Source organism: Cornus florida, unplaced genomic scaffold (assembly GCF_030987335.1).
Source record: "Cornus florida cultivar Cherokee Brave unplaced genomic scaffold, ASM3098733v1 CherokeeBrave_3.0.0_Hap2_Chr01, whole genome shotgun sequence".
Taxonomy (NCBI): domain Eukaryota; kingdom Viridiplantae; phylum Streptophyta; class Magnoliopsida; order Cornales; family Cornaceae; genus Cornus; species Cornus florida.
The window spans coordinates 105,015,881-105,043,832 of NW_026775571.1; the positions used below are offsets into that span (position 1 = coordinate 105,015,881).

Sequence of the window (27,952 nt, forward strand, 5' to 3'; positions counted from 1 at the left end):
TAGAGTAGCAAGAGAGATTGCAGTCTTTAGTTGACTTTGGCTAGAGCAGCGTAAGAGAGACGGGGCAGATAATTAGGGATTTAATTTGGATCCAGTTTGCTATCTGGTTTACTTTGAATAGATTTTAATTTTTTATTTATTTTAATTGACAGTACACTTGTCGTTTCATTTTTGCGCCAGGTGGATGGTAAGTAGAAATTTTCTACTCACGGGTAAGTAGACAAGTATTGTTCTCATAATATTGTATGAGGTAGAAATAAAACTAATTATTAGTTTAAAAGAAATCAAAGTTAAAAAAACACGGAGATGTATTGATGGCAATATTAATTTTTTTTATAGAGAGAATTGATTATATGTTGTTGTTGCAAATTATATATGAACTTATTGAAAAATAAAGAAAGGTGAAAAAAAAACAAAGAAAGAGTTATTTTGTAGAGGTCTCTTATAAATCTAATAAAAAAATAAAGAAATATATTGTTTTGCATTATTAAGTTATTAAGTAAAATAGGAATGTCAAACAAGAAGGCAATCATTTCACGAAAAATATTATTTTCATGTATCTTGTACGGGAAAAGTTTTGGAAGAAAATAGGCAAGTACGGAAACCAAAATTTTCATGATTATTTTTCTTTTCTTTATTTTCTAGTTGATTATATACCGGACCAAATGAAATCTTATGAATAGAATGACTATTGTATAGGTTTCATTCCAATACAACGATGTTACCATATTTAATAAAAAAAAATTAAACATTTTAGTGTGTCCTGCTATACAAACAAGACCCTGTTTTCTCATACCCGCCCAAACTCTGTTGGATATTCCAATATTATCTATACGGAGCGTTAGGACAGGATCCGAATGGGTCGTTTTGTCGTTTCTAGTGTAGCCCAAACAAAATCCGGATTAATTATTCATAATCAGGTCTACAACCGGTGACATCTCGAAAACTACCGGCTACAACCAGTTGAAAAATCTCAAACCCTAAAATAAATCCAAATCGGGTGAACCGCGGCCCAGTGAGGGTTCCGCAATCTCAAGCCAAGCACGCTTCTGTTTGATACTCTACAACTATATATATATATATATATTATATCTCCGTCGAATCATCGGTTTGGTCTTCTTCGATTAGGTTATCCCATCGTCAGGTACGATTCTTTCATATAGACTGACACTACATAATTTCTTATATTTTTCTGTTTTGTCTGCTAATCGCTGCGAGAATTTTTTGTTCTTTTGATTTTTGTTTGTAATATTGCCCTATTTCGTTTGTTATACTTTCTGCGATTTAATTTTTTCATCTTTTTGCGAATGATTCAAACAAATATTGGATTTTTATTTGATGAATTTAAAGCTAGTTATAGGGTTTTTGCCTTTCGTATGCCTCTCTTTTTTCGTTTTTCTTCGGGTTTGTGTTTGTTTCAGTTATTAAGGTTCTGTTTCATTCTCAAGCTAAGTCAGAAATTAGACTTTCTAGGGTTTGGGGTTCTTACTCAACTCACTATATCGGTAGTCTTTCATATCTCTTCTTGTTTTTCTGTTTCAATTTGTAAAGAGTTTATCTTTTTGTCATCTTCGATACGTAATTTTAATACAAAATCTTTCTCTCCTCTCTATTGAGCACGGATTTCATTTGGTTTTTCTGGATTGATAAGATAGACAAATGAAAGTTTTTGTATCTCAGAAATTATTTGCAGCCTAACAAAACTAAACATTCACTGAACTGAGACCACCGTACACATTAATACTAAGCATTCATTGAAAGTTTTTGCGCTCCTAATATATATTTTTTCCATGTGTTATCTTAGACCTAATGGGTCAGTTTGCCTTGATTAAGACTTGTTTATTGTACCTTTAGGAGCAATTTCACATACCAGAATGGGAGAGACTGGGAAACGATCTCGCTCACACAGGGACCATGATGGGGATAACAAGAACCAAAAGAAACGGGCAACTGGTAGAGATGAAAAAGGTAACGATGAATTGATAGTTTATAGGATACTATGCCCAGATGGGCTTATTGGTAGTGTGATTGGAAAGAGCGGAAAAGTGATAAATTCAATAAGGCAAGAGTCGAGAGCCAAGATCAGAGTGGTGGATCCTTTTCCCGGTTCTAAAGATAGGGTCATTACTATCTACTGCTATGTTAAGGACAAGGAGGAAGTTGAGGTCGATGAGGAATTTGATGATAAGGGGCCTCTCTGCCCGGCTCAGGACGCTCTTCTGAAGGTGCATGCAGCAATTTCCAATGCAGGTGCTTCTGTCGGGGATTCTGACAAGAAGCGTAAAGATAAGGAGGAGTGTCAAATTCTTGTCCCATCTAGCCAGTCGGCAAATATTATTGGGAAGTCTGGGGCTACAATAAAGAAATTGAGAAGCAAGACAAGGACAAACATTAAGGTTACTGCAAAGGATGCAAGCGATCCCACTCATTCTTGTGCTATGGATTTTGACAATTTTGTTCAGGTGAGTTGTTTTTGCCATAAACTTTACATTAAGTTCGATATAGAGGACTTTTGGTAGTAAATGCGTTTTAATCAAACATTATTTATACAGTCAGGTTTGAATTTTCGTTACTTTGTAAATGACCATTTGTCATAAGCAGTGTTATGTTTCTCTGTTGGTAATTGGTGTAAAATTGTTAATTTTGTATAATATGTCAACAATCTTGCATGATTGTGCTAAGTGAGTCTTACCCATCTCTAATTTACTTTGTTCTGTATTTTGATTGAAAAAAATATATTCTATTTTTGTTATTTTTTGGAAGTTATTTATTTTTGTTATATTTGTATTGTTTGTGATGATTTTTTTTTGTTTAAATAGATATCGGGTGATCCGGAATCAGTGAAGATGGCTTTGTTTGCAGTTTCTGCAATTATGTACAAGTTCACCCCAAAGGAAGTGATTCCTCTAGATACAACTGTACCAGAAGCCCCTCCGAGCATCATTATTCCTTCTGATGTTCCTATTTATCCTGGTGGTGGGCTTTATCCAAGTGTTGATCCTATGGTCCCTTCTAGATCTGTTCCTTCCATCCTAGGTGCCACACATGTACAGGAACTTCCAGGTTATGCTGATGCAGGGAGCACATGGCCAATTTATTCATCAGCACTGCCTGTGGTTTCTGGTTATGGCGGTGCTTCCCGATCAGAGGAGTTAATTATAAGAGTTTTGTGTCCCTTTGATAAGATTGGTCGTGTTATTGGCAAGGGAGGGAGTTCAATCAAAAGTGTAAGGCAAGCTAGCGGTGCTCGTGTCGAGGTTGATGATAAAAGGGAAGATCGTGATGAGTGTATAATTACTGTTAACTCAACAGAGGTATGGCCATGTCTTCTTCAGTTAATTTTTTACCTTCTGACTTATTCAAGTGCCGAAAACTCATTGGGATGACAGCAAGCATCTGCTTTGCTTTTAAAATCTTATTTTCTTGCCTACTTTATGCAACTTCTGCATCAAAGCACGCAGATTTAGTTTCTTTTTTATACATATATCTTCTGATTGTAAGCTATATAGTCATTTGTTCTCACGAGTACATGTTCTTGTAAACTGTGTTCACACAAAAATCCAGAGTTAAATATTTTTAACACATTGATATTGTTAGAGTCGATGAAATGCATGCCTCGTGGTTTGCCACAATTTTTTTAACTTGCTGGGTAGGAACTCAGGTTGCTTTGAACTCCCGAACATCTGATGCAAATATATTTCTTCTTGTTCTAGAAATTCCGTGGCATTTATGCTTGGGTCATTTATCTTATCTGATATATCTATTACATGAGTACTAACCTAAATGGGCATCCAAATACTAGCTGTGATGTTGGGTCAGGTCAAGGACTGTTTTTACACCTGCTATGCTTTGTTTTCCTCTTTCCAAGTGCCTTGATTTGTTGGATGTATAATTTTGTGCAGTCTCTGGATGACCTGAAGTCCATGGCAGTTGAAGCTGTTCTATTGCTACAAGGGAAGATAAATGACGATGATGATGACACTGTAAACATCCGTCTCCTTGTTCCATCTAAAGTTATTGGGTGTATTATTGGAAAAAGCGGTTCAATCATTAATGAAATCCGGAAGAGAACTAAAGCTGATGTCCGCATCTCCAAAGGCGATAAGCCTAAGTGTGCTGATGTCAATGATGAACTGGTTGAGGTCTGTTTCATTCAATTTCTCTAATTTTTGTAGTTGAATTATTTCTTTTTATCATGTATAGGGCTTTTACCTTTATATTCTTACCAGGCCTTTTCTTTTACACATTTAGGTGATTGGAGAAGTTGGTAGTGTGAGGGATGCACTTATTCAGATTGTTTTGAGGCTCCGTGATGATGTCTTAAAAGATAGGGAAAGTGGTCGTAACCCTTCTGCAGGTGCTGATTCTCTGTATTCTGGTGCTAGTGGTCTTTCATTACCTCCTGTTTTACCGAGTGTTCCCCCTGTTGCTCGAATGGGATATGAGCAGAGGGCTGAAACTGGCAGTGGCCTGGGTATGGTTTCTTCAGGCAGCCTCTATGGATATGAATCTTTATCGGTATGTAATTTTTGTTCTCTTTTTCTTTTTATAGTTATAATTTTTGCATGCAACTTCTTTGCTATTTCATAACTGTAATGGGGTTTTTATTTTCTTTCTTTCTTATTTATTAAATGGAACTGCATGTTGATTTATTCAGGGAGAGTATAGTTTGAAGAGTATGGTAGAATTCTTTCTAAAGACATCTTGTTTGTAGACAACCTCAATCAAAATAATCAAATACTGATTAATTCCTAATCGATAGAGTTTTATTTAGAAAATGGCTCTTTTGCTCTTAAATGAAATTTCTTAGACGTTGTTATCAGTAGTTGCTAAGAAAATGGAAAATTTTAATCTCTTTGTGGTTCTGTTAATTTATTCATTATTTTACCTGTTCACTTTTTTTTTTTTACTCTCTCTCTCTCTCTCTCTCTCAATCCGGGAAATTCTTTATATCTTTTTTATTTTGATGTGGACAGTAAGAATACTAAGAATTGAACTGTATCCACCTTTTACTTTTAATGCCATGATAGCACTTAACCACCGTACTTCTTATTTTATGAATTTTTAATTTACTTTTTATTTTATAAGTCTTTACAGTGATTTTGTACATAAAGAAAACTTTTTTCTGACATCGATTTTATCTTGTTCATTTATGATTTTTTTATTTTATGAAATTATACACGTGTATAAAATGCTCAATGTCGGTATCAGAAGTGTTATAGCCTTATAGGTGAAGGTGTCTAACACGTCCAACATGGATAAGCTCCTTGTATAAATGTTCTTGTTACTTAGATTCGTCGGAGGTTCTATGCTTCAATGTCAATTTGAATTCCTTTTCCTTTAGTTTTGAGTTATTTGGGCAAGTTATTGTTCGCAGTAATTATTTCATTAAACAAAAATAATGCAAAGAGGTATTTGTTTTTTAGTTTTTTTTGTTTGTTTTGTTTTTTTTTTTTTTTTTTTCTTCATGTTGTTTTCACCAATTTTAAATTCAAACCACGTAGAGGGGAATGGGAATATATCTTGATTCTCTTGTTTTTGTTTACTGGTTAATATTTTGGTGTTCTTCTGCTAATAAATGTAGATTGAAGGAAACGCATTGTGAAATATTTATTTTGTCTCAATTCTGGTTAAGTTATTTTGACGTCAGTTATTTGTCAAATGACGTTTTTCCGTTTGTGCTCCTCAATGGCAAAATAATTCTCTTATAATGATGAATGTATCTGATTCCCTCTTCAATTGGGAATCAGTTCACAACAATTTTGATATGGTTGCTTGCCTGCTTGTATTTTGTTTCTTTTTCCTGGTCATTTTTGAATTCTTTTCTTCATGAATCTGTAAGCATTTTTTTAAAACTGGCTGTTCTTCTTTTTGAAAGATGGGTGAGAACGACTATGGATCTCTGTCCTCATATTCGTCAAAGCTGTATGGAGGGTTAGTAATTATTCCTATTAGCTTCTCATCTGGACTTGGTTTTTACGGTATAAGTACTACTTATTTGACTTTGTTGTCTTCATATGCCTCTGTAAGCAGATTGCCTCCTCCCTCGTCTCTTGAGATTGTGGTTCCTGCACATGCTGTCGGTAAAGTAATGGGTAAAGGTGGGGCAAATATTGCAAACATCCGCAAGGTAGGTCCTCTTTCCTTCCCACACATTTTTTAGTTGATTAGTAGTGCAATACTATTATTTTGCTTTTAGATGGAGCATATATTTTGGTTGGCAGTCTATGACTGTCAAGTTACTTAAAAATTGTAAACTTTGGATTTTGCTTTGTTTAACCATCATGGATATCTGCTGTACTGTAGATTTGATCTTTTGACCATTGTACTATATAATGGCAATTCTTCTAATATCTAGGAGGTGTAGGTCTAACATCCTTGAAATATAACTTGGTTGACTTGGGACACTCAGATCATGTTGAACGTCTTGTGATACTTTTGACTTGTTTCGTGTTTGATGATGTCGATACCTTTTTAAGTATTTGCACTGGGATGTCAAGTATTTATTAGATCCAATATTAGCTATTTCTGGATGAATTACTGTTTTGCTACAAGACCACATACTTTATGGGTCTTTGTTTACTTGGGGGAGCTCAGAGTGTGGCACAGTTTTTTTATTTTTGTTTTTTCATGAGATTATGGAAATATACTTTGTTATGTCTTGCATAGGGCTTTTTAGGGGTAGGGTTCTGACCAGACTTTGTGATTCTAATCTGATAAATCAAGGGGAAATTGTAATATGGGCCAGTAAGATACCCATCAGAATTTGAATCTTGCTCAGTCTTCTATTGAATAATTAGAGTGTGAGTCAATTAATGTACTGTTCATCCCTTTTCAAGTGTACAGTAGTTTTGGGACAGAGTACCAATGTGTTACATATATATATATATGAGAGAGAGAGAGAGAGCAAATAATAAAATGAAACACATTTTCAAATCGAATTTGATCTACTCACCAAAAAAACCTAAAAACCACTATAATATATATCCTTTTTTTGTTTATGCAGACTAGATTATTTACGAGTATTCAGTCCATCAACTATAATGATCATTCAGACTGGATCTCTGTCAGTGTTGTTTTCTAGAGCATCCTACTCCACATATCGAGAATGGTTGAAGTTGTTTCAACATCAAATCTTGCTGCACTAATTTGAATGGAATCTTATCCCCCTCATTTGCTTTCTTTGGTGCACAAGGACATTAGTAATATTGAGGAATTTCCTTTAAAATGGTGGCTGATGTAAGCAGGGTACCTACATTCAAATTTCAACAGATTTGCCATTTAGTCAATAACACGCCCTGGGACACGAAACCTTGCTCCTCCTCTTGCATTTCCACTGCCTGAGTTCTTCTTTGTGTCCAGCCATATTCTAAAGCTGGTCGACACTGGCTGTAATGGTTGAAAGTAGTGGGTAACCAAGACCCTTCATAGAGCTTGTTTGATAAAGCAAACAAAGGGCCTGTCCTAATTTAACACGAAGTGACAATGTGTTACTATTTTTCTATCTAATGTATTGAAGGTGGAGGGAGATTAGGAAAAGAGGGTTCATTTAAATAACAGAATAGCAACTTTTTTCTTTTCTTTTGCTAGAGGAGGTTTTTTTTTTTTTTTTTTTTTTTTTTTTTTTTTTTTTTCATAGATACTGCTGGCAAAATCGTGGAAGTTGTTTAGATGGAACATGCTTATGCTTTGCAATTTGATTTAACTTGAACCCTTCTCAATACAAATTGCTAAGCTATTCCTGTAAAGCAAAAATTTTAATGAATCCAAGTGAGTTAAAATAAGACTCGAACATTTTTGAATTCAGAAGCAATTCACTTGTCGTAAAAAAGAAATACTCAGTGTTGTTTCTCACCTCCCATACAGAAAAAGCTTCCTAAAACCCTGTTTTGCACAAGAATAATCAAAGATAATGGTGTCAAAGATTTTTTAAATCCCTGTTATGCACTTCATATTTTTGTTATTTCTGTGTACTGTTAAATGATGTGATTTTCACAATTTGGAAAGATGTGATATTAAATCACAATTTTAATACCTGTTTGAGAACTGCGGTGGATTTAATTTTTATTGAGCTTTAAGTCACCTGAATAAATTTTGGAACTCTTTATCAAATGTCATTCTCACTGGCACTTGTTTCTCTTCCAGATATCTGGAGCAGCCATAGAGATCTCTGATTCCAAATCTTCCCGGGGTGATCGAGTGGCTCTAATATCTGGCACACCTGAGCAGAAGCGTGCAGCTGAGAACTTGATTCAGGCGTTTATAATGGCCACCTAAGTACGATGCTGCTTCCTGGTGTTTGAAGGTGAACCTAGCTTAAACCTTGTGGCCCTCCTCAAATGTTTCTCTCTATAGTTCCGCTAGGTTTTGTCATGGAGAGGGCTTCATTATCTAGGCTTCTTCTGCTGGACTCTTGTTTCTTCCCCAACAGTTTCTGTAAAGATTATGCTGGAAGACTCACTGCTAGCTCTATTTTTCAGGGGATATAGGTTCTGTCAGTGTTGCTTAATCTATTCTTCCTCTGCGGTTGTCATAGAACTTAATAGGATCTTTTCTTTCCTTTCGTAGTGTTTATCGATCCTTATCCTGGGTTAGTGTGGTTTCCATCTTATTTCCATTGTTACTATGCTCTATAAATGATTTCCTACCAGAGTTTTTTCAGTAATGACCATAATTGTCAAACTCATGCATATGAATGATTTAATTTTTGCTCTTCCAATCCCCTTGCACTCAGCTCTTAATTGGAAGGATCTTCTCTACCAATAGTGCATGGTGCAAGTCGCAACGTGGTTGGTTATTTTCTCTTCTTCTTGATACTCTCCTGCTTGGTTGACATTTAACGATCAGTTTCGTGAAAAAGGGTATCAGTTTCCTGAAATCAATGAACTACATCAATATTTTGGATTTTTTTTCTTGACCTGGGTATGTGAAGTGCCATTGCTAAATTGGAATCATGAATATTGCAGTTTTCTTAAAACCTACTGATTCTTTGGCTTCTTGGGAAGTCCCTACTGGCAGTTGCTACATTAAATCTATTGTTGTGCCTCATGCAAAATTCAGTTCTTGATCTTGAAATCCAGTCTGGCTGGTTTGAATAATGGTCTCTTTAGATTAGGAATCGTTTTAATCTTTTTGATTCTTAGTAGGTCATTTGATTCGAGTGACAACCTATGAGAGTTTATTTATTTGTGGTTGTCAAATTATCTTTATGACAAACTGAGCAGCCCCCTACTTTCTCTCTCTCCCCCCTTGTTTATGATGAGGCATGTGTCGCTTGGAGCTGTAATGATAGGTCCCATTAGCCACCCTCCTTATCTGTTCTCCTTTGCACCCTTTTGTGGCTCAAATCTTTGAAATGAACTAGTACTGGGAAGTTATTTCTGTACCTAAGATGAATAGATTACCTAAATTTCTTATTTTGAAACAAAATGCTTCTACCATTGTGCCATTGGTCTAGGTGGTAGAACCTCCTCCCCACAGGGTTCACCAAGTGTGGCAAAATTGCGTGGGTGCGTCAGTTACTTACCTAGCCAAAAGAAAAAGAAGAAAAGGACGCCCTCCTAATTAAGACTCACCAATTCATCTTATTTTTAGAGGCCAATAAGAAACCGTTTTATTGATATTTTATACCTTGTCTCCATTTTTTCTAAATCCTTAGTTATGGATATGAACCTTAATAGGTCCATATCTACAGTATTTGTAATGTATTGCTAGCATATCCTTATTTTAGATCCTTGAATAATCCCTTTGACTGGTTTTACATTTAAGATAATCATCTCATCTCATTGAGGATGAATCAGTTGGATGATTCTTTTCATCAATCTTTCTGTCTGTCTCATATGCAGCCAAGTTTGAAACAATATCGGTAGATACACAACCATCTTTTTAACACTCAATTTTTTTTTTTTAACCTGATTATGCAGGATAGGCAGAGTCTAAGTTCTGTGACTAGGAAAACATTACCGATAGTTACTGTTATGTCGTTGCCTTTTTGGCAGCATAGTTGTATGTTTTTCAACTCATAGGAAGCAGTGGAGTTGTCAATGTTCCATGAAGTTCTGCTTAATTATGATAGCAAAGCATGCCTGATCCGGGCTGTATCATTTCTCCGTCCATCCCTATCAATTTGTCTAGAACTACTGTAGACATGAATAGTATCCTTCATTCTGCTAATCAGGATGCTTGGAATCTAGTTGGACCTAAATAAAGATTTAATTCTTTTGAGTGATCTGACGATAATTTTTTCCCTTTACTCAATCAAGGTATTATCTAAATTCAATGCTTCATCTCAGCAATCATTATCTATTCGTCAATATTCTCAATTTTCAAATTATTCAACCATTTATTTTACCAATTTCAATGTTAGCCTGATTAGTTGACATATACATGTTTCCCATTCTAGGTACTAGTCTAATGGCTTGTTTTGGGCAAATATTACTAGTGTTTATCTACCCTCTCCTTCTAGTGTTTCCACCTATATTACCCATTCTATGATCGATAGTGTATTACTAATGAAGATATTGCTCCATTCTACTGTAGTGCCTTGCCCCAACATTTTAGCATTACATTAAATTTGTCTGCCTTGCAAGTATTAGTCCATTAGGTAATGTTTGTACAGATGTCAAGGAAGTTTTTGTGGAACATTTTTCGGTGCTTTCGGAAAAATTCCAGTGCGTCATACGGGCTTTGCTTTTGCATTTCTCAAATAACCAATAGATGCTCAGTCTTAATGTTCATCTAATTATCATTCCGAATCCTTTCATTTACTGGTGCTTTTTGCCCGAACTTTCCTAATGCTTTTCTCTCCCCTTTAAATCAAAACAATTTCTGATTGTGGGTGTATTTTCAACCATTTAACTTGATGTGCTGTAACCTACACTGAGGTCTTATTTTGGGGGCTGCGGATGCTACGAGGGGGAGATTTTGTTGCATTTGTTTTTCTCTCTGATGGTACTGAGTTAATTGCTTCCTTTGGAAAATGATTGGAAAGATTGGTGATTGTACTTAATTCCGTATTCGAAGTGTCGATTTTGCCGGTTATTGTTGGGATCTGCTGTCCTATTTTGATGTTTGAGTGATGAAGTTGACTTGTTTTGGAAGCTGTATATTGTGTTGGATACTATGATGAGCCACTTTGCAAGCTGTAGAGACAAATTTGTATTTGATTTTTTGAGGATAAGAATGGGGAAGAGTTTGTTGGTTGCGATGAGCTGTAGAATATAGTGTGTTGCTTAATGTTTTTATTACAATTAGAGTTGCTTTCTAATATTCTATTAGGAGATGTGATCTTCTGTCTTGGAAATTTCCCCCGGGAAATATTGTTCTTGTTTGCGCTTATATATTTGAATATGTTTGTTATCATGTTTTTGACTATGATGATACTAGACCTCTCAAATCTACACGGGGCTAGCCCTATACCTGTTATGAGTTATAATTTTGGTAGTGTGGTTACTGTTCATATCAACATTTTTTAACACTTCGGGTTGCTAATTGTCAATTGTATTATACTATTTTTGACGAGGTCCCGAGCACTGAAAATTTATTATATGCTTCGGTCAATTATAATTACAATTTGACATGTAGGCATAGATATATTTGCTTTGCTTGTCTAATTGTGATTGGCGGGACTATTAAGTCATGGACTATGTAATAATTTTTCGATAGCATCTTTCTATTGGGTGAGTTGTTGAGAGTTGTTTTAATTTTAGTGGAACCTTGAAGTTGATTGATGCGCATATGCTTCAAATTAATGATGTTGCATGTCAATTCATCCAATATATATATATATATATTCTCACGACTCAACTCAACGGAGAGCGAAGGTGAGTGGGAGCGCAAAAGCAATGGTATTATTGTTTCAATATTTGTACATATGCTAAAGTAAGAAATAATAAATTTTGTAGAATAATAGAAATGTAATTTCACAAACACTACAAAATGTACATGTTTAAGTTTTAAGTCACGTATTTTTATAAATTATTGTAGATTTTTTAAGATAGATTGTTTAATTTAAGAATTATAAAATAATAAACTATTATGTACATTTTGATTGTCACCATACATCTATATCATTTTGAATGAGAAATCACATGTATATCACATTAGTTGTCTATAATACAATAAATGAGAAATCATTTTGAATTGCATTCATGGATTGATAAAATTGAATTTGTGAATCATGGAAGAATTTACTCTCGGAGTGTCAATACACGGTCGGGAGCAAGAGCGATTCTTCTTTTGAAGGATAATGTGACTTGGCTCATAACCTTACATTGAGATGCAACCGAGACATAATTTTAATTACAATGAAATGCAAGATACACAATACCATTGTTTCGAGAACACAACACATGTGACACCATTACATTTTCAATAAGAAATGATATTTAATGGTGTTACGTCTTGATGTAAAAGTGTCGCGTGTTTATCAATGGTATTGTGTGTTGCATTTGCATAAAACAGTTAAATTGAGGATCAAATTTTTGTTGAAAAGTAATAAAAATTAGCAGTTCAAGTCAGTAGAGTATTCTAGGACATTAATAATCTATTTCAGACTTATATTGAATTCGCAAGTAATGTTTTCTTTTTATCATAAAGGACATTAATATATGGTTCAATTATTAATATTTTATGTTGTTCCATGGTGGGCGACGTGGTGATGATAATGTTGGATAGTGTGCCACTCAAGTCCAACTGGAACCGAGGCGCCTAACCAATTACCACTAAAATCTGTTACGCGACAGTGGTGGGAAACGTTTACACATCATCATATAAATCTATAGTATTATATATTTCATTTTTAAGGGTATTTTATGAAAAAATGTAAATTGTGTTATTTAAATTTGATAAGTGGACAAATATTCTGACACAATTAAAAAAGCAAAATAGACAATTATTAAGGGATGGATGGAGTATTTATCTTTTCATTATTGCTCCTAACTCTTAAGTTTTCAAAAATGGCAAAAAAATAAAATAAAATAAAAGGTAAAATTTTATCTTTCATCATGGCAAATATGGGAATATAATAATGTCATCATCAGTTAGACGTGTATGCAATTGCCAATCCTTCTTTTCACAAAAACAATACCTGTAATTACGAAAATGCCCCCTATTAGTTTAGGATGTCCATATATTTTTTAAGAAGATATGTAATTATTACATTGTCCCCATTTAAAATTACAAAATTACCCTTTCAAGTTTAAATATATATAATCAAGTTTGAATTTTTTTAAAATTTTAAGAGTATTTTATGGAAAAATATGAAATATGTTATTTAAATTTAATAAGTGGACAAGTATTTTGAGACAACTCAAAAACGAAAAATAGACAATTATTAAGGGAACGGAGGGAGTATTTATCTTTTCATTATTGCTCTTAACTCTTGAGTTTTCAAAAATGGCAAAAAAAGAAAGGGTAAATTTTATCTTTCATCAAGGCAAATATGGGAATATAATAATGTCTTCATCTCAATTGCCATCCTTCTTTTCACAAAAATAATACATATAATTACAAAAATGCCCCTTATTAGTTTAGGATGTTCACATTTTTTTTAAAGGGATATGTAATTATTGCATTGTCACTTTTAAAAATTACAAAGGTACCCTTTCAAGTTTAAATATATATATATATATATAAAATTAAGTTTGAATTTTTTTTAAATTTTAAAGATATTTTATGAAAAAATATGAAATATGTTGTTTAAATTTGGTAAGTGGACAAATATTTTAGGACAACTCAAAAAGAAAAAATAGACAACTATTAAGAGACGGAGGGATTATTTATCTTTTTATTATTGCTCTTAACTCCTAAGTTTTCAAAATGGCGAAAAAAAAAGGTAAATTTTATCTTTCATCATGGCAAATATGGGAATATAATAATGTCGTCATCAGTTAGACGTGTATGCAATTGCCATCATTCTTTTTCACATAAATAATACGTGTAATTATGAAAATGCCCCCTATATATATATTTATTGTAATAACGTTTATGATGTCCGAATTTGAGAGGAGTAGTACGAAATCGACAAAATTATGTCACAAATAATGGAAACAAGAATTCTTAGCATGCGCGGAGCGTTAGAGCAAAAACACAATTAAAGCGGAGAAATGACGCTCGTTGAAAAATATTGTATTATTTAACTTTTGATAACATAATTTTAATATCATTGAAAATAATAAATGTTACTTAAAATTTTAGATAACAAAGACATAATTTATCGCTAAAGGCTAAAAATTTAAAATAAAATATCAAAAAGTACCATTTTTTATTAATCGCATAAAATTCTCCTCTTAAATTTATAGTTTTATCAAACACCACATAATTGTTAGTAAACATTAGTTAAAAATACGTTTACTCATTGAGTGGGTGCGCGCGGATACGGACGGTTACAATGTGTCTGGTGCACAATGCACTGAGCACATCATTTTTATTCTTGTTGTGAGAGTATTTCTTGTTAAGTTAAGAAAAAAAAAAAAATTAAATAATTAAAATGTAAAATTATCTTATTTTTCACTGATGAGGAGGGCAATTCTGTAAATGAAAATCTGGTGCTTTCTTCGTTGTACTTGACGATTTTTTTCTTGGAAATCGGATGATATGGGTGTACTTTGGGAGATGTATCTGACATTTACCAATCATGGCATAAAAACAAAACGATCAAAGAAAAAGGTAGAGAGAGAATTGTATGGTATATCTGAGCAAAGAACACAAATTTCTACTTCAATTAATAAGGTTCTTAGTATTCTTCGAATCTGGGAGGAGAAAGTTGAGCAATTGAACCTACAAAAGTGGTAGAGTTTTTATCAATATATTCATCTCATCATCATCAATGGCTGCCAAGAGACCTCTGCAGTGTATATTCAACAGAATTCACAGGGGAAGCATTAGGAATTTTGGTGCTCTATCTGAAACTAGCATGCCTTCCTCTTCTCAACACCTCATCGACTTAGAATACGAACACAGTGCCCACAAGTAATCTCTCTCTCTCTATATATCATGTTTTGGTTTCTGGGTTTTGTTTATAATCGGATTATAACTATATATTTATAGAAGGGCGTGTCTCTGTGTTCTGTTTATTGAAGGGCATGTATATGTTTAGATACCCATATGCGCGAAGTCAAGATGTTCGTGAAAATGTAGGTTCGGATTATATCCATATATTTATAGAAGGGCGTGTCTCTGTGTTCTGTTTATTGAAGTGCATGTATATGTTTAGATACCCATATGCGCGAAGTCGAGATGTTCGTGAAAATTTAGGTGTTTGTAATGGATTTCTGGGTTTAATTTCTTTCTTCTATTTTATTTATATTTATTATTATTATTATTATTTTTGTGTGGATTTTGGTCTAGTATAATACTTATTGTCATACCTCTGTTTATTACTTCTGATTTTGAAATTATGCTTGGTATTCATTTTGTGAAATTTTCATTAAGATGATTATATGCAATTCTGGATTGTGGCATGCTCTTGTTAATAGATATCTTATATGTTTTTCCTCTTTTTCAGAAAAGTGCATAAATTGTATGTAAGTATGTTGGAGTGTGCTGGTAATATACCTTCCGAAAAAAAAAAAAAAGCGTATTATGTCAGCTAAAAATGGTAGATGAAATCCAATTGATCAAGCTCTATACTGTTGTTTTTCATCGCTTGACAGACCAAGTTGATGCGTCAAGATTTCAACATTTCTAATCTATTATCTGGGAGCCTAGAGTTCATTCTTGCTCTATTTGGTTGCCGAGAAACTGAATGTATTTGTGACTTTCTCTTTTTCTTGCATTCAGCTGCCAAGTGGGCAATTGTTGAATTTGTAATTCCCTAAACCCATTTCACCATCCTAGATCAAATATTACAAACCTGATTTCCTCTCTTTGTGGACTTAGCTTAATATGTACCTGGTATCAGATAGTATCTGATTGATAAATATAAAGGTGACTTCTAGCATTTGGATACCCTTTTAATTGAGACTCATGAGTGATCTTTGTGGTTTACATTTTTTGTTTGTTTTTGTTTTCCCATTTTAGAACTCTAAAGAGGCGTTCAAATTTCACACTAAAGACTCTCCATGGTTCTGTTGTCATGAAAGCCAGATTGGCCAAGTCAGAATTATTGTATAATAATTGTATTAGCTATCCATGTATTGGCTCATGGATTGCACAACTCCACCTGCTAGATGTCTATGGAATAAAGAGTATACGTCAACATGTAGGCATGCAATCAGTGGTCCATCATGGGACCATTGGTCAGTCATACACAACCATGACATTGATGTGTATGTGTGTTTTTTTTAGGTTGTTGAAGCCTTTGAATCAAGTCTTATGACCTGTAAAATATGCACTTGGGTTGTATTTAGGCCTCTCCTTACCTTAAGCCCACTCCAAATGTTACCTAAATGATGTGAAATCCTTTTACATCCCATTTCCTCTTTGAAATTCCAGTTTGTTTGGAGCTTTACTCGTGAAGAAACAGAAGGTACTATTATAACAGAGGGTTACTTGTTAAGCTGTGTTACCTGGACTCGTCGGTTCCGGCGAGGGTGTCCGTGTCGACACGACACGACACGACACGACACGACACGACACGACACGACACGGACACGGACACGGACACGGGATATGCGTCCGACCTTGTACGGTCAAGATCGGACACGGCCGTTGAAGAAAACCCTTATTTCAGTGGTCGGAAATTGTGGTCGGAAATTACTGGTTTCGCCGCGATTTTCAGGAAGGGGGTTTTGGAGAAGACGAGGGTTCTTCACGCGTTGGTTTTGCATAGAAACTTACCCTACTTGGAGCGTGTTGTTCACTTTCTGACGCGTAAATAAATTTCAGCAGACAGCTGCCTGTCATTGTCATTGAGAAACGTGTGTATATATATATGGTAGTAGTATATATATATATGGTATATATATAATAATAAATATGTGGTTAGTGGGTCACCAGCTGTAACCCACTCACCACAATTGACCGTTTGAAATAAGTGTAAATTTACATTTTTAACCTTATAATTAAAGCATTTGTTTACGATGAAAAAATTAGAAAATAATGTGTAGTACTCCGTATTAAGTTGCGTTTTTGCCGCCTCAAAAGATCTGAGACTTCTTTTCTTTCTTCTCTCTTGTGCGTATATGTGTGTGTGTGTGACTGTGTGTGTGTGGTGGGTTTTTGACAAGAATAACCCTATTTATTATTGATAAGGCAGAGACTATCATCTATGGTGGTTAAAGACTCTGATTGTTCTAGGAGAATGATACTCACGTGGGATCTGCTTGATTCCTTCATACGGCCGCCGGCAGAGCCTCCAGGCTGATGAGCACGGTGGTGCACGGTGCGACTAGTGCGTCACCTGCGTCGCCGCTTGGAACCGGATGATCTTTGGCTTAGACTTCTTTAGTTTAGGAAACCCTAGACTGAATACGTCTTTAATCCATCTGTAAGGCTTTATGGGCTATTTAACTTATGGGTTGGCCCATTGGTTGAGGGTTTGGCCTGTTGTAAATTCTTTCTTTCAACACAATATTTACCTTATGGGCTGTTTAACTTATGGGTTGGCCCATTGGTTGAGGCTTTGGACTGCTGTAAATTCTTTCTTTCAATACAATACATTTACCTTCCAAAAAAAAAAAACAGTACTCATGAAAAATCTTCTCCCCAATTTTATTATATTATATTATATTTTTTTTTTCCCTCTCTGTTTTCTTCATGTTATTTAACTTATTTAACAATTATGAATTAACATCATCTCTTACTTATCTAAGTTATCTTGTTAGTTGCTGCCTTATGCCATGCTTAGTTGCCTATCTGATTAAATTTATCAGACTATCACTAATATAATTTTTCATTTTTTAATATTTTGTATGCCGTGTCCAAGTACCCGTGTCCGAATTTTGGACACTTTTATTCCGTGTCCCCGTGTCCTATAATTGAATAGATTGGTGGATCCGACCTCTAGACACGTACCCGTGTCCGACACCCGTATCCGAGTCCAGGTAACATAACTGTTAAGTTCATGTTTGATTTGTTTAGAAAGGGAATGAGTTCCATAACATTCTATGTAACATGAGAACATAAATTTTTGAATTGTTGGACACAATACACAAAGGGCTTAGGTATCGAACGTGTGCGACACACATTGTAATGGGTGGCTCTTTTGAACTTGCAATTTCTGTAACAATGTTCATAACATCCTTGGCTCTTTTGAAACATCATTTGGTATTTTTGGACTTTTACCTTTCCCCTTCTCTAGAACCATGATCTTCTAGGCAAATGAAACTTTTTTCAACATTTTTGATTCGGTATAGGTGCAAAATCTCCCCTATATTAAATATATACCTCACTTTCCAAACATATCCCTAGTCATAGAAGTTTTGCTTTTTCTATAATTGGCTTTTAGTAATAATCAAAATAAAGTTATGGAAGAAATTAAAATTCACCATGCTAATATAAGCATTCATGTGATATAAGAATTACGAAATGTATTCATATAGTTAGGAAATGCTGATGGTGGCTTGCGTTCTACTACCATTTGATGTAATTTATCTACTGTGTTCCGGTGAAAATTCCTAAGTCATTTTTCTGGTTGAATTGTAGTTACCACCCGATTCCCATTGTGTTCTCTCAAGCAAAAGGATCATCCATATGGGATCCAGAAGGCAAAAAATATATTGACTTCCTCGCATCTTACTCTGCAGTTAATCAGGTGATAGTGAGGGGCTGTTTGTTTTATTCTATTATGGACTTGTTTAAACTTTTTAAAAAATGGGAAGTATTCTAAATATCCTAAATGTTGGGGGCTAAAGGTGTAGGTTTTGATCTTGACAAAATCCATATCATCCTCAGTTGAGGAGGTTCATGAGTAAGATTGTGATTCCTTTTTTAGAAAATCTTTACTCTTGTTAATGAACAATTAATGCAGCTCTTTTATTCACCGAAAAAAAGAGATGCAGCTTTTTATGGCTAGTTGCCTACACTTGGATTCATTGCCTACCCTAAAAAGTCATTTCGTATTACATTCTTACTTTTTTTGCATTACATTACAAATGGATTTTAGGCTTCAAATTCAGAGATTTTTGCTGCAGGGACATTGTCATCCACATATTATGAAAGCATTAGTGGAACAGGCAGAAAGGCTTACTCTCAGCTCTAGAGCCTTCTATAATGATAGATTTCCAATATTTGCAGAGCTTCTTACCAGCATGTTTGGATATGAAATGGTGCTACCAATGAATACTGGTGCTGAAGGTGTAGAAACAGCTCTTAAGTTGGCTAGAAAATGGGGTTATCAGAAGAAAAAAATCCCCAAAGATGAGGTATGAAATGCATGTTCATTCTGGTGTGCTATGCTAATATTAAATTAGAAATATTTGAATCTTTTGTTTTGTGCTGCTTCAAAAATTTCTATGCTGGGGAAAAACTCCATTACATTATTCGGGTGCACTAATCATGTTATGTTTATTTTGCTTGTAAATTCCTAATATAAAGCATGTCATCAACACAAGCACAGGTGTGTAGACTTAGCCATGCATAATTTCTGTTAGTAGAAAACTAGTTTGGTGTCTGTGGGTCCAAGTAATGTACTTGAAAATTTAAATAGAAGAAGCTCTTGTTTAGGACAATTTTGGGTGCATTATTTTCCCTGTGAAAAAGAATGTGGGGATTGTTGGACACGACCTAACCATATTTGCTAATTTCTCTTATCTTCCCCTCAATTGATACTTTGTCTAGACTGTTCTAGCCCCATACATTTTCCCTTAAATTTCAATATTTACAAGATGTAAAGCGAGTGAGGAAAATTGAAAGTTCCTTGATCAATGACCAGCAAGCCTCCTATTTTCTGGATTACTCATAACTAGATCAATTGAGTTACGCTGGTGGAGTGATATTGTTATTTGCCACTTCAATGCTTTTTCTCTTCATATTTCTTTTCATCTGTTTATACAAATTTACAGCATTCATCATGTGAGATAGCAGTCAACAGTTATTTATTACTTGGGTTGTGATGAAGTATTGCATTTCTGTCGTGCTTTCCCATTTATTATAACAATTGAGCTTCTGCAGGCTATCATTGTATCATGCTGTGGTTGCTTCCATGGTCGTACCTTGGCTGTCATTTCTATGAGCTGTGACAATGAGGCAACTTGTGGTTTTGGGCCCTTGTTGCCTGGACATCTTAAAGTTGATTTCGGTGATGAAGTTGCTCTTGAGAAGATATTTAAAGGTTTGTAAACATGGAAACTTCTTTAACCAAGACGGTGCTTGTTAAATTTATTCCATACGATTACTGGACTTGAGAAATTTCATTCTTAATTTTATGCATTAATCCATTGTATCTTACACTTTTATGATTCATTACTGTTTTAACCTTGGCAGATTGAAGAGTATATAATTCAAATTTGTTATTTCTCTTTTTATGGTGAACAGAAAATGGAGATCGTATAGCTGGATTTCTATTTGAACCCATCCAAGGAGAGGCTGGGGTATGTGTCTTTTGCAACCAAATTAACTACGATCAGTTGGATTTTTATTTTATGTTATTCTTTTGAGCGATGAGAAACTAACCAAATTTACTTACTAAAATCTTTTGGTCTCTAGACTCGATACTGAATTGGCTCAACTGGTTGTGGTAACAGTATAAAATCTTTTTAAGTAGGCTAGGTTTTGATTTTTTTCTTCTAGAAATGGTCATTTTGACATAAACTATCCATGACCTACATTATGATATTGAATGCCCCTCGATTTCAGTGGCACAGCTTAGAATCCCTTATTCATGGTCTTACATAAATTGTGTTTAGGCACCAACAGATAGAATTTTGTAGAAAATTGGGAGCTCTTTTTTTGGTTGGGGTTGGGAGGGGGAGATACTTTTTTTTGGGATTGGTTAGTGGGGATGAGGGGTGGAACAACCATTCATGCTCCTTGCACAAGGAGTGAGTTCCCTTTTTCTTTTTCTTTCTCCTTTTTTTATTATTTTATTTTATTGGAGAGAGGGGGATGTTGCTTTAACAAATTTCCTTAAATAGTCGTTCATTTACATTTTTCTTTTTTTCTTTATTTAATTTTTTCTTTATTATTTTAAGGTGATAATTCCTCCAGATGGTTATCTAAGAGCTGTCAGAGATCTTTGCTCAAAATATAATATCTTAATGATTGCTGATGAGATACAATCTGGCTTAGCACGGACAGGAAGGATGCTGGCTGTTGATTGGGAAGAAGTTCGGCCAGATGTTGTAGTAAGGCCTTTTATTTGTTTAGATTTGTACCCTGCTTTGGTATGAATGGGGCACACTTTTTAACTATTTCTCTATATATGAAACCATATGAACTGAATCTCTATGTTAAATTTATAAAGGGCAAAGTGCAATAAACCCCCCTTGACTATTCGAGTTTTAATTTAATATTAAGGAGCACCATTTTATTAAATTTATATTAAGGGTCATTTTAGTCATTATAACATCACTTTGCAACAAATTGGATAGTTAAGGGGGTTTTATGTGAACACTTTTTTTTTCAAGGAGGTTTCTTGCCAAAAATTCAAAGTACAGGGGGGTTATGTGCAATTTGTCCTATATAATAGGAATAGGGGCATTTTCGTCTCAAAAACATTTTCCATCCACTCCCATCTGCTATGTTACCCCCCTCGGATAGTTGGAGGGGTTTTTTTTGGCAAAAAATTACTCAAGGGGTTTATTGCAAAACTCATTTGGCATAGTGTTGTTATAAAAATTTTGATTTTTTTTTTTTTTTTTAAATGGCGAGTCTATAAGAAAATGAAGATACCTTAAATAATTTTCAAAATTTTCTTAAATTTTTATTTAAAAAAAATGAAAATACCTTTGAAACAAGTTTTAAAATTCTTAAATTTTTATGTTTAAAAATAAAAAAGAAAATATTTTTATTTAGCTTTTCTTTTCTTTTTATGATTTAAAATGAAAATACCTTGAAGCAATTTAAATTTTTTTTATTATTTAGCTTTCCTTTTTCTTTTTTATATTTAAAAATAAAAATTTAAGAAAATTTTTTCAAGGTATTTTCATTTTCTTATAGACCCACCATTTAAAAAAAAAAATTTAAATTTTTTATAACAACACTATGCCAAATGAGTTTTTATTAATTTTAATTTAATATTAAGTAACGCCATTTTATTAAATTTATATTAAGGGGCACTTTAGTCATTATAACATCACTTTGCAATAAATTGGATAGTTATGGGGGGTTTATGTGCACTTTTTTCTTCATGGAAGTTTTTTTTGCAAAAAATTCAAAGTAGAGGAGGATTTAACAATTTGTTCTAATAGAAATAAGGGTATTTTTGTCTCAAAAATATTTTTCATCCACTCCCATCCACTCTGTTACCCCCTTGAATAGTTGGAGGGGTTTTTTTGACAAAAAATTAGTTGGGGGTTTATTGCAAAACGCGAATAGTTGAGGGGGGTTTATTGCACTTTACCCATTTATAAATGCTATTTTGCTTTAGAAATTTTCTTACAATAAAATATTTCTTTAATGAAAATTGGTTCGCAAGTTGCGTTCTTCTATCTGTCCATATTTTATATTAAGGCCTTATTCATGAGTGCTTGACACTCTTTTCACCTCTTTTTTCACCAATTAGAAATATATATATATATATATATATATATTTTGATAAAACGAAATATTGGCGTTGTTAGTATTAAAATTCCGTAGGTTGTTAATTATAAACTGATTATGGACTTATTTGCCCACAGTTTGATTCAGACATCAAAGATATGCACACACATATGTGCCTTTGCATATTTTTCATGGATTATGCTGTACCATTTACAAGGCCTTGTATATGGAAGTCAACATTTTGATATGAAAATCTCTCTCTCTCTCTCTCTCTATATATATATATATATATATATATATATATATATCTATCTATCTCTCCCTCCCTCCCTCTCTCCCTCCCTCCCTCTCTCTCTGGTGCAGCCAAATTGGAATTAAAATGGTGTCATTTAGTGACTTTAGTCTATCAAGTATAATCTATTCCCACCCAATAGTCACAATGTCAAAATTAGACAGCTTATCTTTTGAGAGAGAATTGATTCGATTAAAAACCAATAGTTATTAGTTTAGAAGTTGATTTCCTTTGAATGCCACAATTACTGATGGCGAATGAAATGAGTGAAAAATGAATGGGTGAGGGTAACTTTGAAAGGATATTAAATACATTCTGTCTTTTTCGAACTTCATCCAATTTTTTATACCAGGGGACTTTAAATGTTTTATGTCTAAAATAATATTCACTGGGCTTAGTTGTCAGAGGAAAAAGGTAATATTTATGTCACGAAGTTCTTTGAATAATTCATTTATTCTTTCATTGCTTCATAAATGTCGTCTAAGTTGATAATTTCCTTGAGGTTGAAATAATCAGTCTGGCAATGATTCAACTTGATCTCAACTATTTTGGTGGTGAAAGTAAGGCATCTAGGAGATATTTATGGGAAAGTTGGGCCTGCTGATTACAGTAGTTGTTCACTTATTGGCATCATAAAAATAAAATTTTTTTTTGGTGGGGAGCAGTACAATTTCGAACTTGGGAGATGTTTAGATCATTTAGATTCTCAAAAGTAACTTAACTGTCTTAATAACAAATAACAGCTCAAATATGCTTCCTTTTATTAAATTAACTTCTTCTTTGGTTACCTGATTCAGATACTAGGCAAAGCATTGGGAGGTGGAGTGATGCCTGTAAGTGCAGTGCTTGCAGACAAGGATGTTATGCTTTGCATACAGCCAGGAGAGCATGGAAGGTTTGCAGTTGTAATTGCCTTATTTTTTTCCTAGTTGATACTCACACACCTCCCTCAAGGAATTGTTTGCGCCCAAGAGGATTTGAACCTTAGACCTGATGCTTCATGAGGCACCAGGGCCAAGTTCTTACCCACTTGAGCCAACCCCTTGGGGTTATTTTGCTTTATTTTGTTAATGATAAATTTTGTCATCAGTTTCCATTGCCCTAAGAGTCCGTTGCTTGGTGCTGTAGTAGAATTTCAACTGCCAAGAATGAGAATGCAAGTTTGAGTTTAAGAACAGCTACTTCGTACACAGAGTGTCAAATATTAGGCCTGTACTCTGTCCCTCTCTTCCAGAATCCTTGATTAATGGGGACCTCATTGTGTAATGGTCTTTTAGTTTTCTCTGACCTATTGTAAAATTTTGAAAATAGTGATTATTTTATAAAGTTAAAACATCAAGTTTTGAAGGGTCTCCGTCTTGATTTGGAAAAGTTGCCAAGTCATGCAATTTCAACTGTACACAAACATAATTCAATTGTAGACTGCGTACTAGTTGGAAGGTGACGGGTGAGTTAGGCTTAGCTATTTAATTTAGTTTATGCTAATATGGTGCCTTGATCAAAGCTGTGTGGAACACAAACTCAGTAACGGCCACAGGATTGCTGTGGGTTTTGGTCCTTTGCGGGATTTTGTTTGGTTGGTTCAATAATGATGAGTTCTTACATAATACCAAAATGATGTCAGATGCAACCTGGCGGATTGGTGGGTGAGGTCTAGTTTTACTGTTCCACAAACAAACCTGCAGGAAATCGTATGAAGAAAACAGGACAAGTGAAAAAATAAGTCTTTGGATGCGAAGTATCTGTCATTTTTTTATAGAAATTTTTTCCGCTTTTACTGAGGGGAAGGATGGATGTGATTTGGGTAAAGAAAGATATTACATTGCCTTCTGAGTCTTAACAAAAAACATTACCTTTTCTGTTCCAGTGTTCCTGTTCTTGTTCCAAATCAATTTTGGGGCACGTATGATTCTGTATTGAATTGTGCTTCATCCAAACAACATGAAGGGGACTCCTCTCAGTTTCTAATGTAGCTTTCACTTGATTCAAAATATTAGACTTACAGCTGTTTCTGACAGATGCAAACCATTTAAAAATCATTGTTTAGGAAATTATGACATTCCATTTTCAATTCTTATTCCTTTATGCACTATTGTATGCTCTTCACTTTTTGTTGTTCCTAGTACTTTAATTCCACAGGAGCTAACATGCTTTTGATTCGATATCATTCTCAGTACCTTTGGGGGAAATCCTTTGGCCAGTGCAGTCGCTGTTGCCTCATTAGAGGTGATCAGAGATGAGGGACTTGCTAAGAGGTATTAAACCTTCCTGTTGCTATATTAACCAGATTATATACCACTCTAGATTTTTTTTTTTTTTTTTTTTTTGTGTGTGTAAAAACTGAAATCCAAAGAAAATGTTTTCCCCCTTAAAATTTGATAGAGAAACTGTCTTATTTGTTAATGTTTAGAACTTCTAGCGGTTTTAGAATTTCCCTGATGCTAATAATTTTTCGTAATCAACATTGTCAATCTGCACCATTAAACAATGAATCGTTCCACATTCTTGGATCTGTGGTAAGCACATGTTAATTACTGAGATACTTGAAAACCATTGATCAGAAGATCAGTATTGTGTGCCACTTTCTTCTGCTTCATTCTTTTTGTGGGTCCATGGTCCCCTGGACGTGAATCCTTGAGGTCATCACTAATAAGCCATCAATATAGAGGTTGAGAACCATGACTTGCTGTTCCCTTTGTGCAATAATCTCTTATAAACTTCCTTTTGTTAAACCTTATAAGCTAAGCAGAGTCATTCATTAGTTGAATTTGCAGAATTTAGTTGCAATGTTATTTCTGTGATCGGAGTTCCTAAACTTTAGGTTTCATACGGCAGCTTTATTTTTCCCTATTTCTGACTAAGTTTATGACTTCTTTTATTTATTTGACTTTTTGATTCAATGTGGCTATATAAATTATCTTTTCATATTCCTCTGTTCTGCAGATCTGCTGAAATGGGACTGGAGCTCAGGCATCAGCTGAATAAGGTCCAGCAGCAATTCCCTAATTACATTAAAGAAGTACGAGGAAAAGGTTTGTTCAATGCCGTGGAGTTTAACAGCCATACATTGTCCCCCATATCTGCTTATGATATTTGTATAAAGTTGAAGGAGAGAGGAATTCTTGCAAAGCCGACTCACGATACTATTATCCGATTTACTCCTCCACTATCTATGAGGTGAGAAGCATACTTATTGAATATTGTATAGTTTTGACTTGTTACAATGCTTTTTTTCCCATTATATGGGAGTGTCATTGTGGTTTTGTTATGCCTATATAGCAAAGTCTGTCTACCTATGTGTAATCCTGAGTTTTCAATCATTTATGGAACTTTCAAAGAGTTGTACTGAACTCAACCGAATAGAAACCCTATCCTACATTTTTTTCATTTGGCTATGATAAACCCTTTCAGCCATTTCTCTGGATGCTATCATACCGTTGCTAATCCATAGGCCATTATTTTCTTTTCGTAGTATAAACCTATTGTTCTCTCTGCCTTCCTTTTACTGGTGTGGTGTCTTTAATTGATGGCTTTTCTTGTACATTATCATACTTTCTTAGCCGACTCTTTTATTCTCTTTACTTGGCTCCATCTCTAGCCACTTGTACATCTCAACATCCACATCTAAAATTTGCTCATTTTATCTACACAATTTTGATACCCACTGTTTAATTCCATAAAACATGGTTGGCCTTATTGCAAGCTTATAGAAGTTTCCCTTTTGTTAGTGGCATTTGTCAATTATCACATTTAACTCCCTGTTTGTGTCACTAAGCATATTCGGTATTTCGTTTATTGAATGTTGTGTATCTTTGCAGGTATATCAGATAATACTTTAATTAGTTGTCAAATTTGGAATAAGTTAAAATGCCACTAATCTTAACATGTTTTGTCTTCTTTACTAAACATGCCCCTCTTCATTGATTTTTTGATTTTTGCATTCTAAATTATCTTCCAAGATCTTGCCACATATTGCTTTTACTACTGCACAATTGCTTTCTTTCAAGGATATTCTTCTATGGTTGCTGGTATATTTCCCATTACCGATGCTTCCAAATTCCCATATCTAAATACATGGTCACAGTAGATTTTCTCTTTCTTTACGTAAACATGGACTTGTAACCTATTCTGATTTGGATACTATTAAGTTGCACTAGAAATGAGAATTGGATGACCATTCCTGGTTGAATTTATTTTACAGATTTATTATAGCATTGTAATTTTATGACCTAATGAATGTGGTACATACAGTCTGAATGAGATTCAGGAAGGCTCAAAGGCATTGCGTGATGTTTTGGAACTTGATCTGCCAAAGATGCACAAGGCAAAGCCAAAGACTGTCTCTCCTACAGCCTCTAATGTATGTGACCGTTGTGGGCGCAACTTGTATGCTTCTTCATAAGATATTTGAATTGCAGCCATATCTCCACCTCTTATATGCTTATAAAATTATCCTTTATGTATTGTTCTCAAGAACTACATTTCTCTAGTATTTATTTTTATATTTATTTTTATTTAAAATAACAAACATATGCTATTTTCCTTAATTATTGCTTCTTTGTCAAATCAGTCTTCTCATCAATTTTTCGAATCACTAGCAAAATACAAGAAAAGAATCGTCTCTGTGCATGCGCTATATTACTGTTTGTTTTGCTGCATTAAGAACTGTTGAAAGCTCAGAACCTTCCTTGTTTTTGGGTAAGGGACTCACTAATCATACTTGAAGGCTCATGGCAAGCATTTTCAGCTCAAGACAACACTAGGATATGTTCACCTGAATGTAGAATGAATGCGAACCTGTTGATATAGTATCACACATACGAAGAGGTCTAACCTCCAATTTAGGACCTGTTTAGATATTGTCCGCTTTGCATACTCTCCTTTCACTGTTGTGTTCACAAATTTTTCAAAACGCCTCTGCATTGTTAAGAGATGTTCACACGTACAGATTTGACTTTTAACATTGTTCCACTGTTATTCCTTAGAATCAAACTTGTTTTCTGTGTGTCACAGACAATGCCCCTTTACTTTTCAAAGGATAGGAATAGTTATAATAAATATATATTGATTGGCACATGA

At 34.3% G+C, this 27,952-nt stretch overlaps 2 protein-coding genes across 3 annotated transcripts; both read left to right on the top strand.

Moving 5' to 3' along the window:
• The first annotated feature begins 987 nt into the window (after positions 1–987).
• LOC132311683 (KH domain-containing protein At4g18375) lies at positions 988–8,665 on the top strand. Of its 2 annotated transcripts, XM_059809730.1 has the most exons (9): positions 1,001–1,144; positions 1,422–1,505; positions 1,855–2,462; positions 2,820–3,314; positions 3,903–4,142; positions 4,252–4,518; positions 5,879–5,934; positions 6,034–6,130; positions 8,146–8,665. In XM_059809730.1, exons 3-9 carry the CDS (start codon positions 1,875–1,877, stop codon positions 8,275–8,277), a joined length of 1,875 nt encoding a protein of 624 aa, XP_059665713.1. In that variant the 5' UTR covers positions 1,001–1,144; positions 1,422–1,505; positions 1,855–1,874; the 3' UTR covers positions 8,278–8,665. The 2 variants fall into 2 exon arrangements, with proteins under 2 accessions (XP_059665704.1, XP_059665713.1); XM_059809721.1 differs by lacking the exon at positions 1,422–1,505 and having other exon boundaries at positions 988–1,144.
• A 5,926-nt stretch (positions 8,666–14,591) lies between these two features.
• Positions 14,592–27,439, top strand: LOC132311696 (ornithine aminotransferase, mitochondrial). The gene is made up of 10 exons (XM_059809742.1): positions 14,592–14,970; positions 18,586–18,694; positions 19,074–19,304; positions 20,053–20,212; positions 20,416–20,471; positions 21,072–21,224; positions 23,671–23,768; positions 25,048–25,128; positions 25,817–26,050; positions 27,125–27,439. The coding sequence occupies exons 1-10, from the start codon at positions 14,828–14,830 to the stop codon at positions 27,273–27,275; spliced, it is 1,416 nt and encodes a 471-aa protein (XP_059665725.1). The 5' UTR covers positions 14,592–14,827; the 3' UTR covers positions 27,276–27,439.
• Positions 27,440–27,952: the final 513 nt, after the last annotated feature.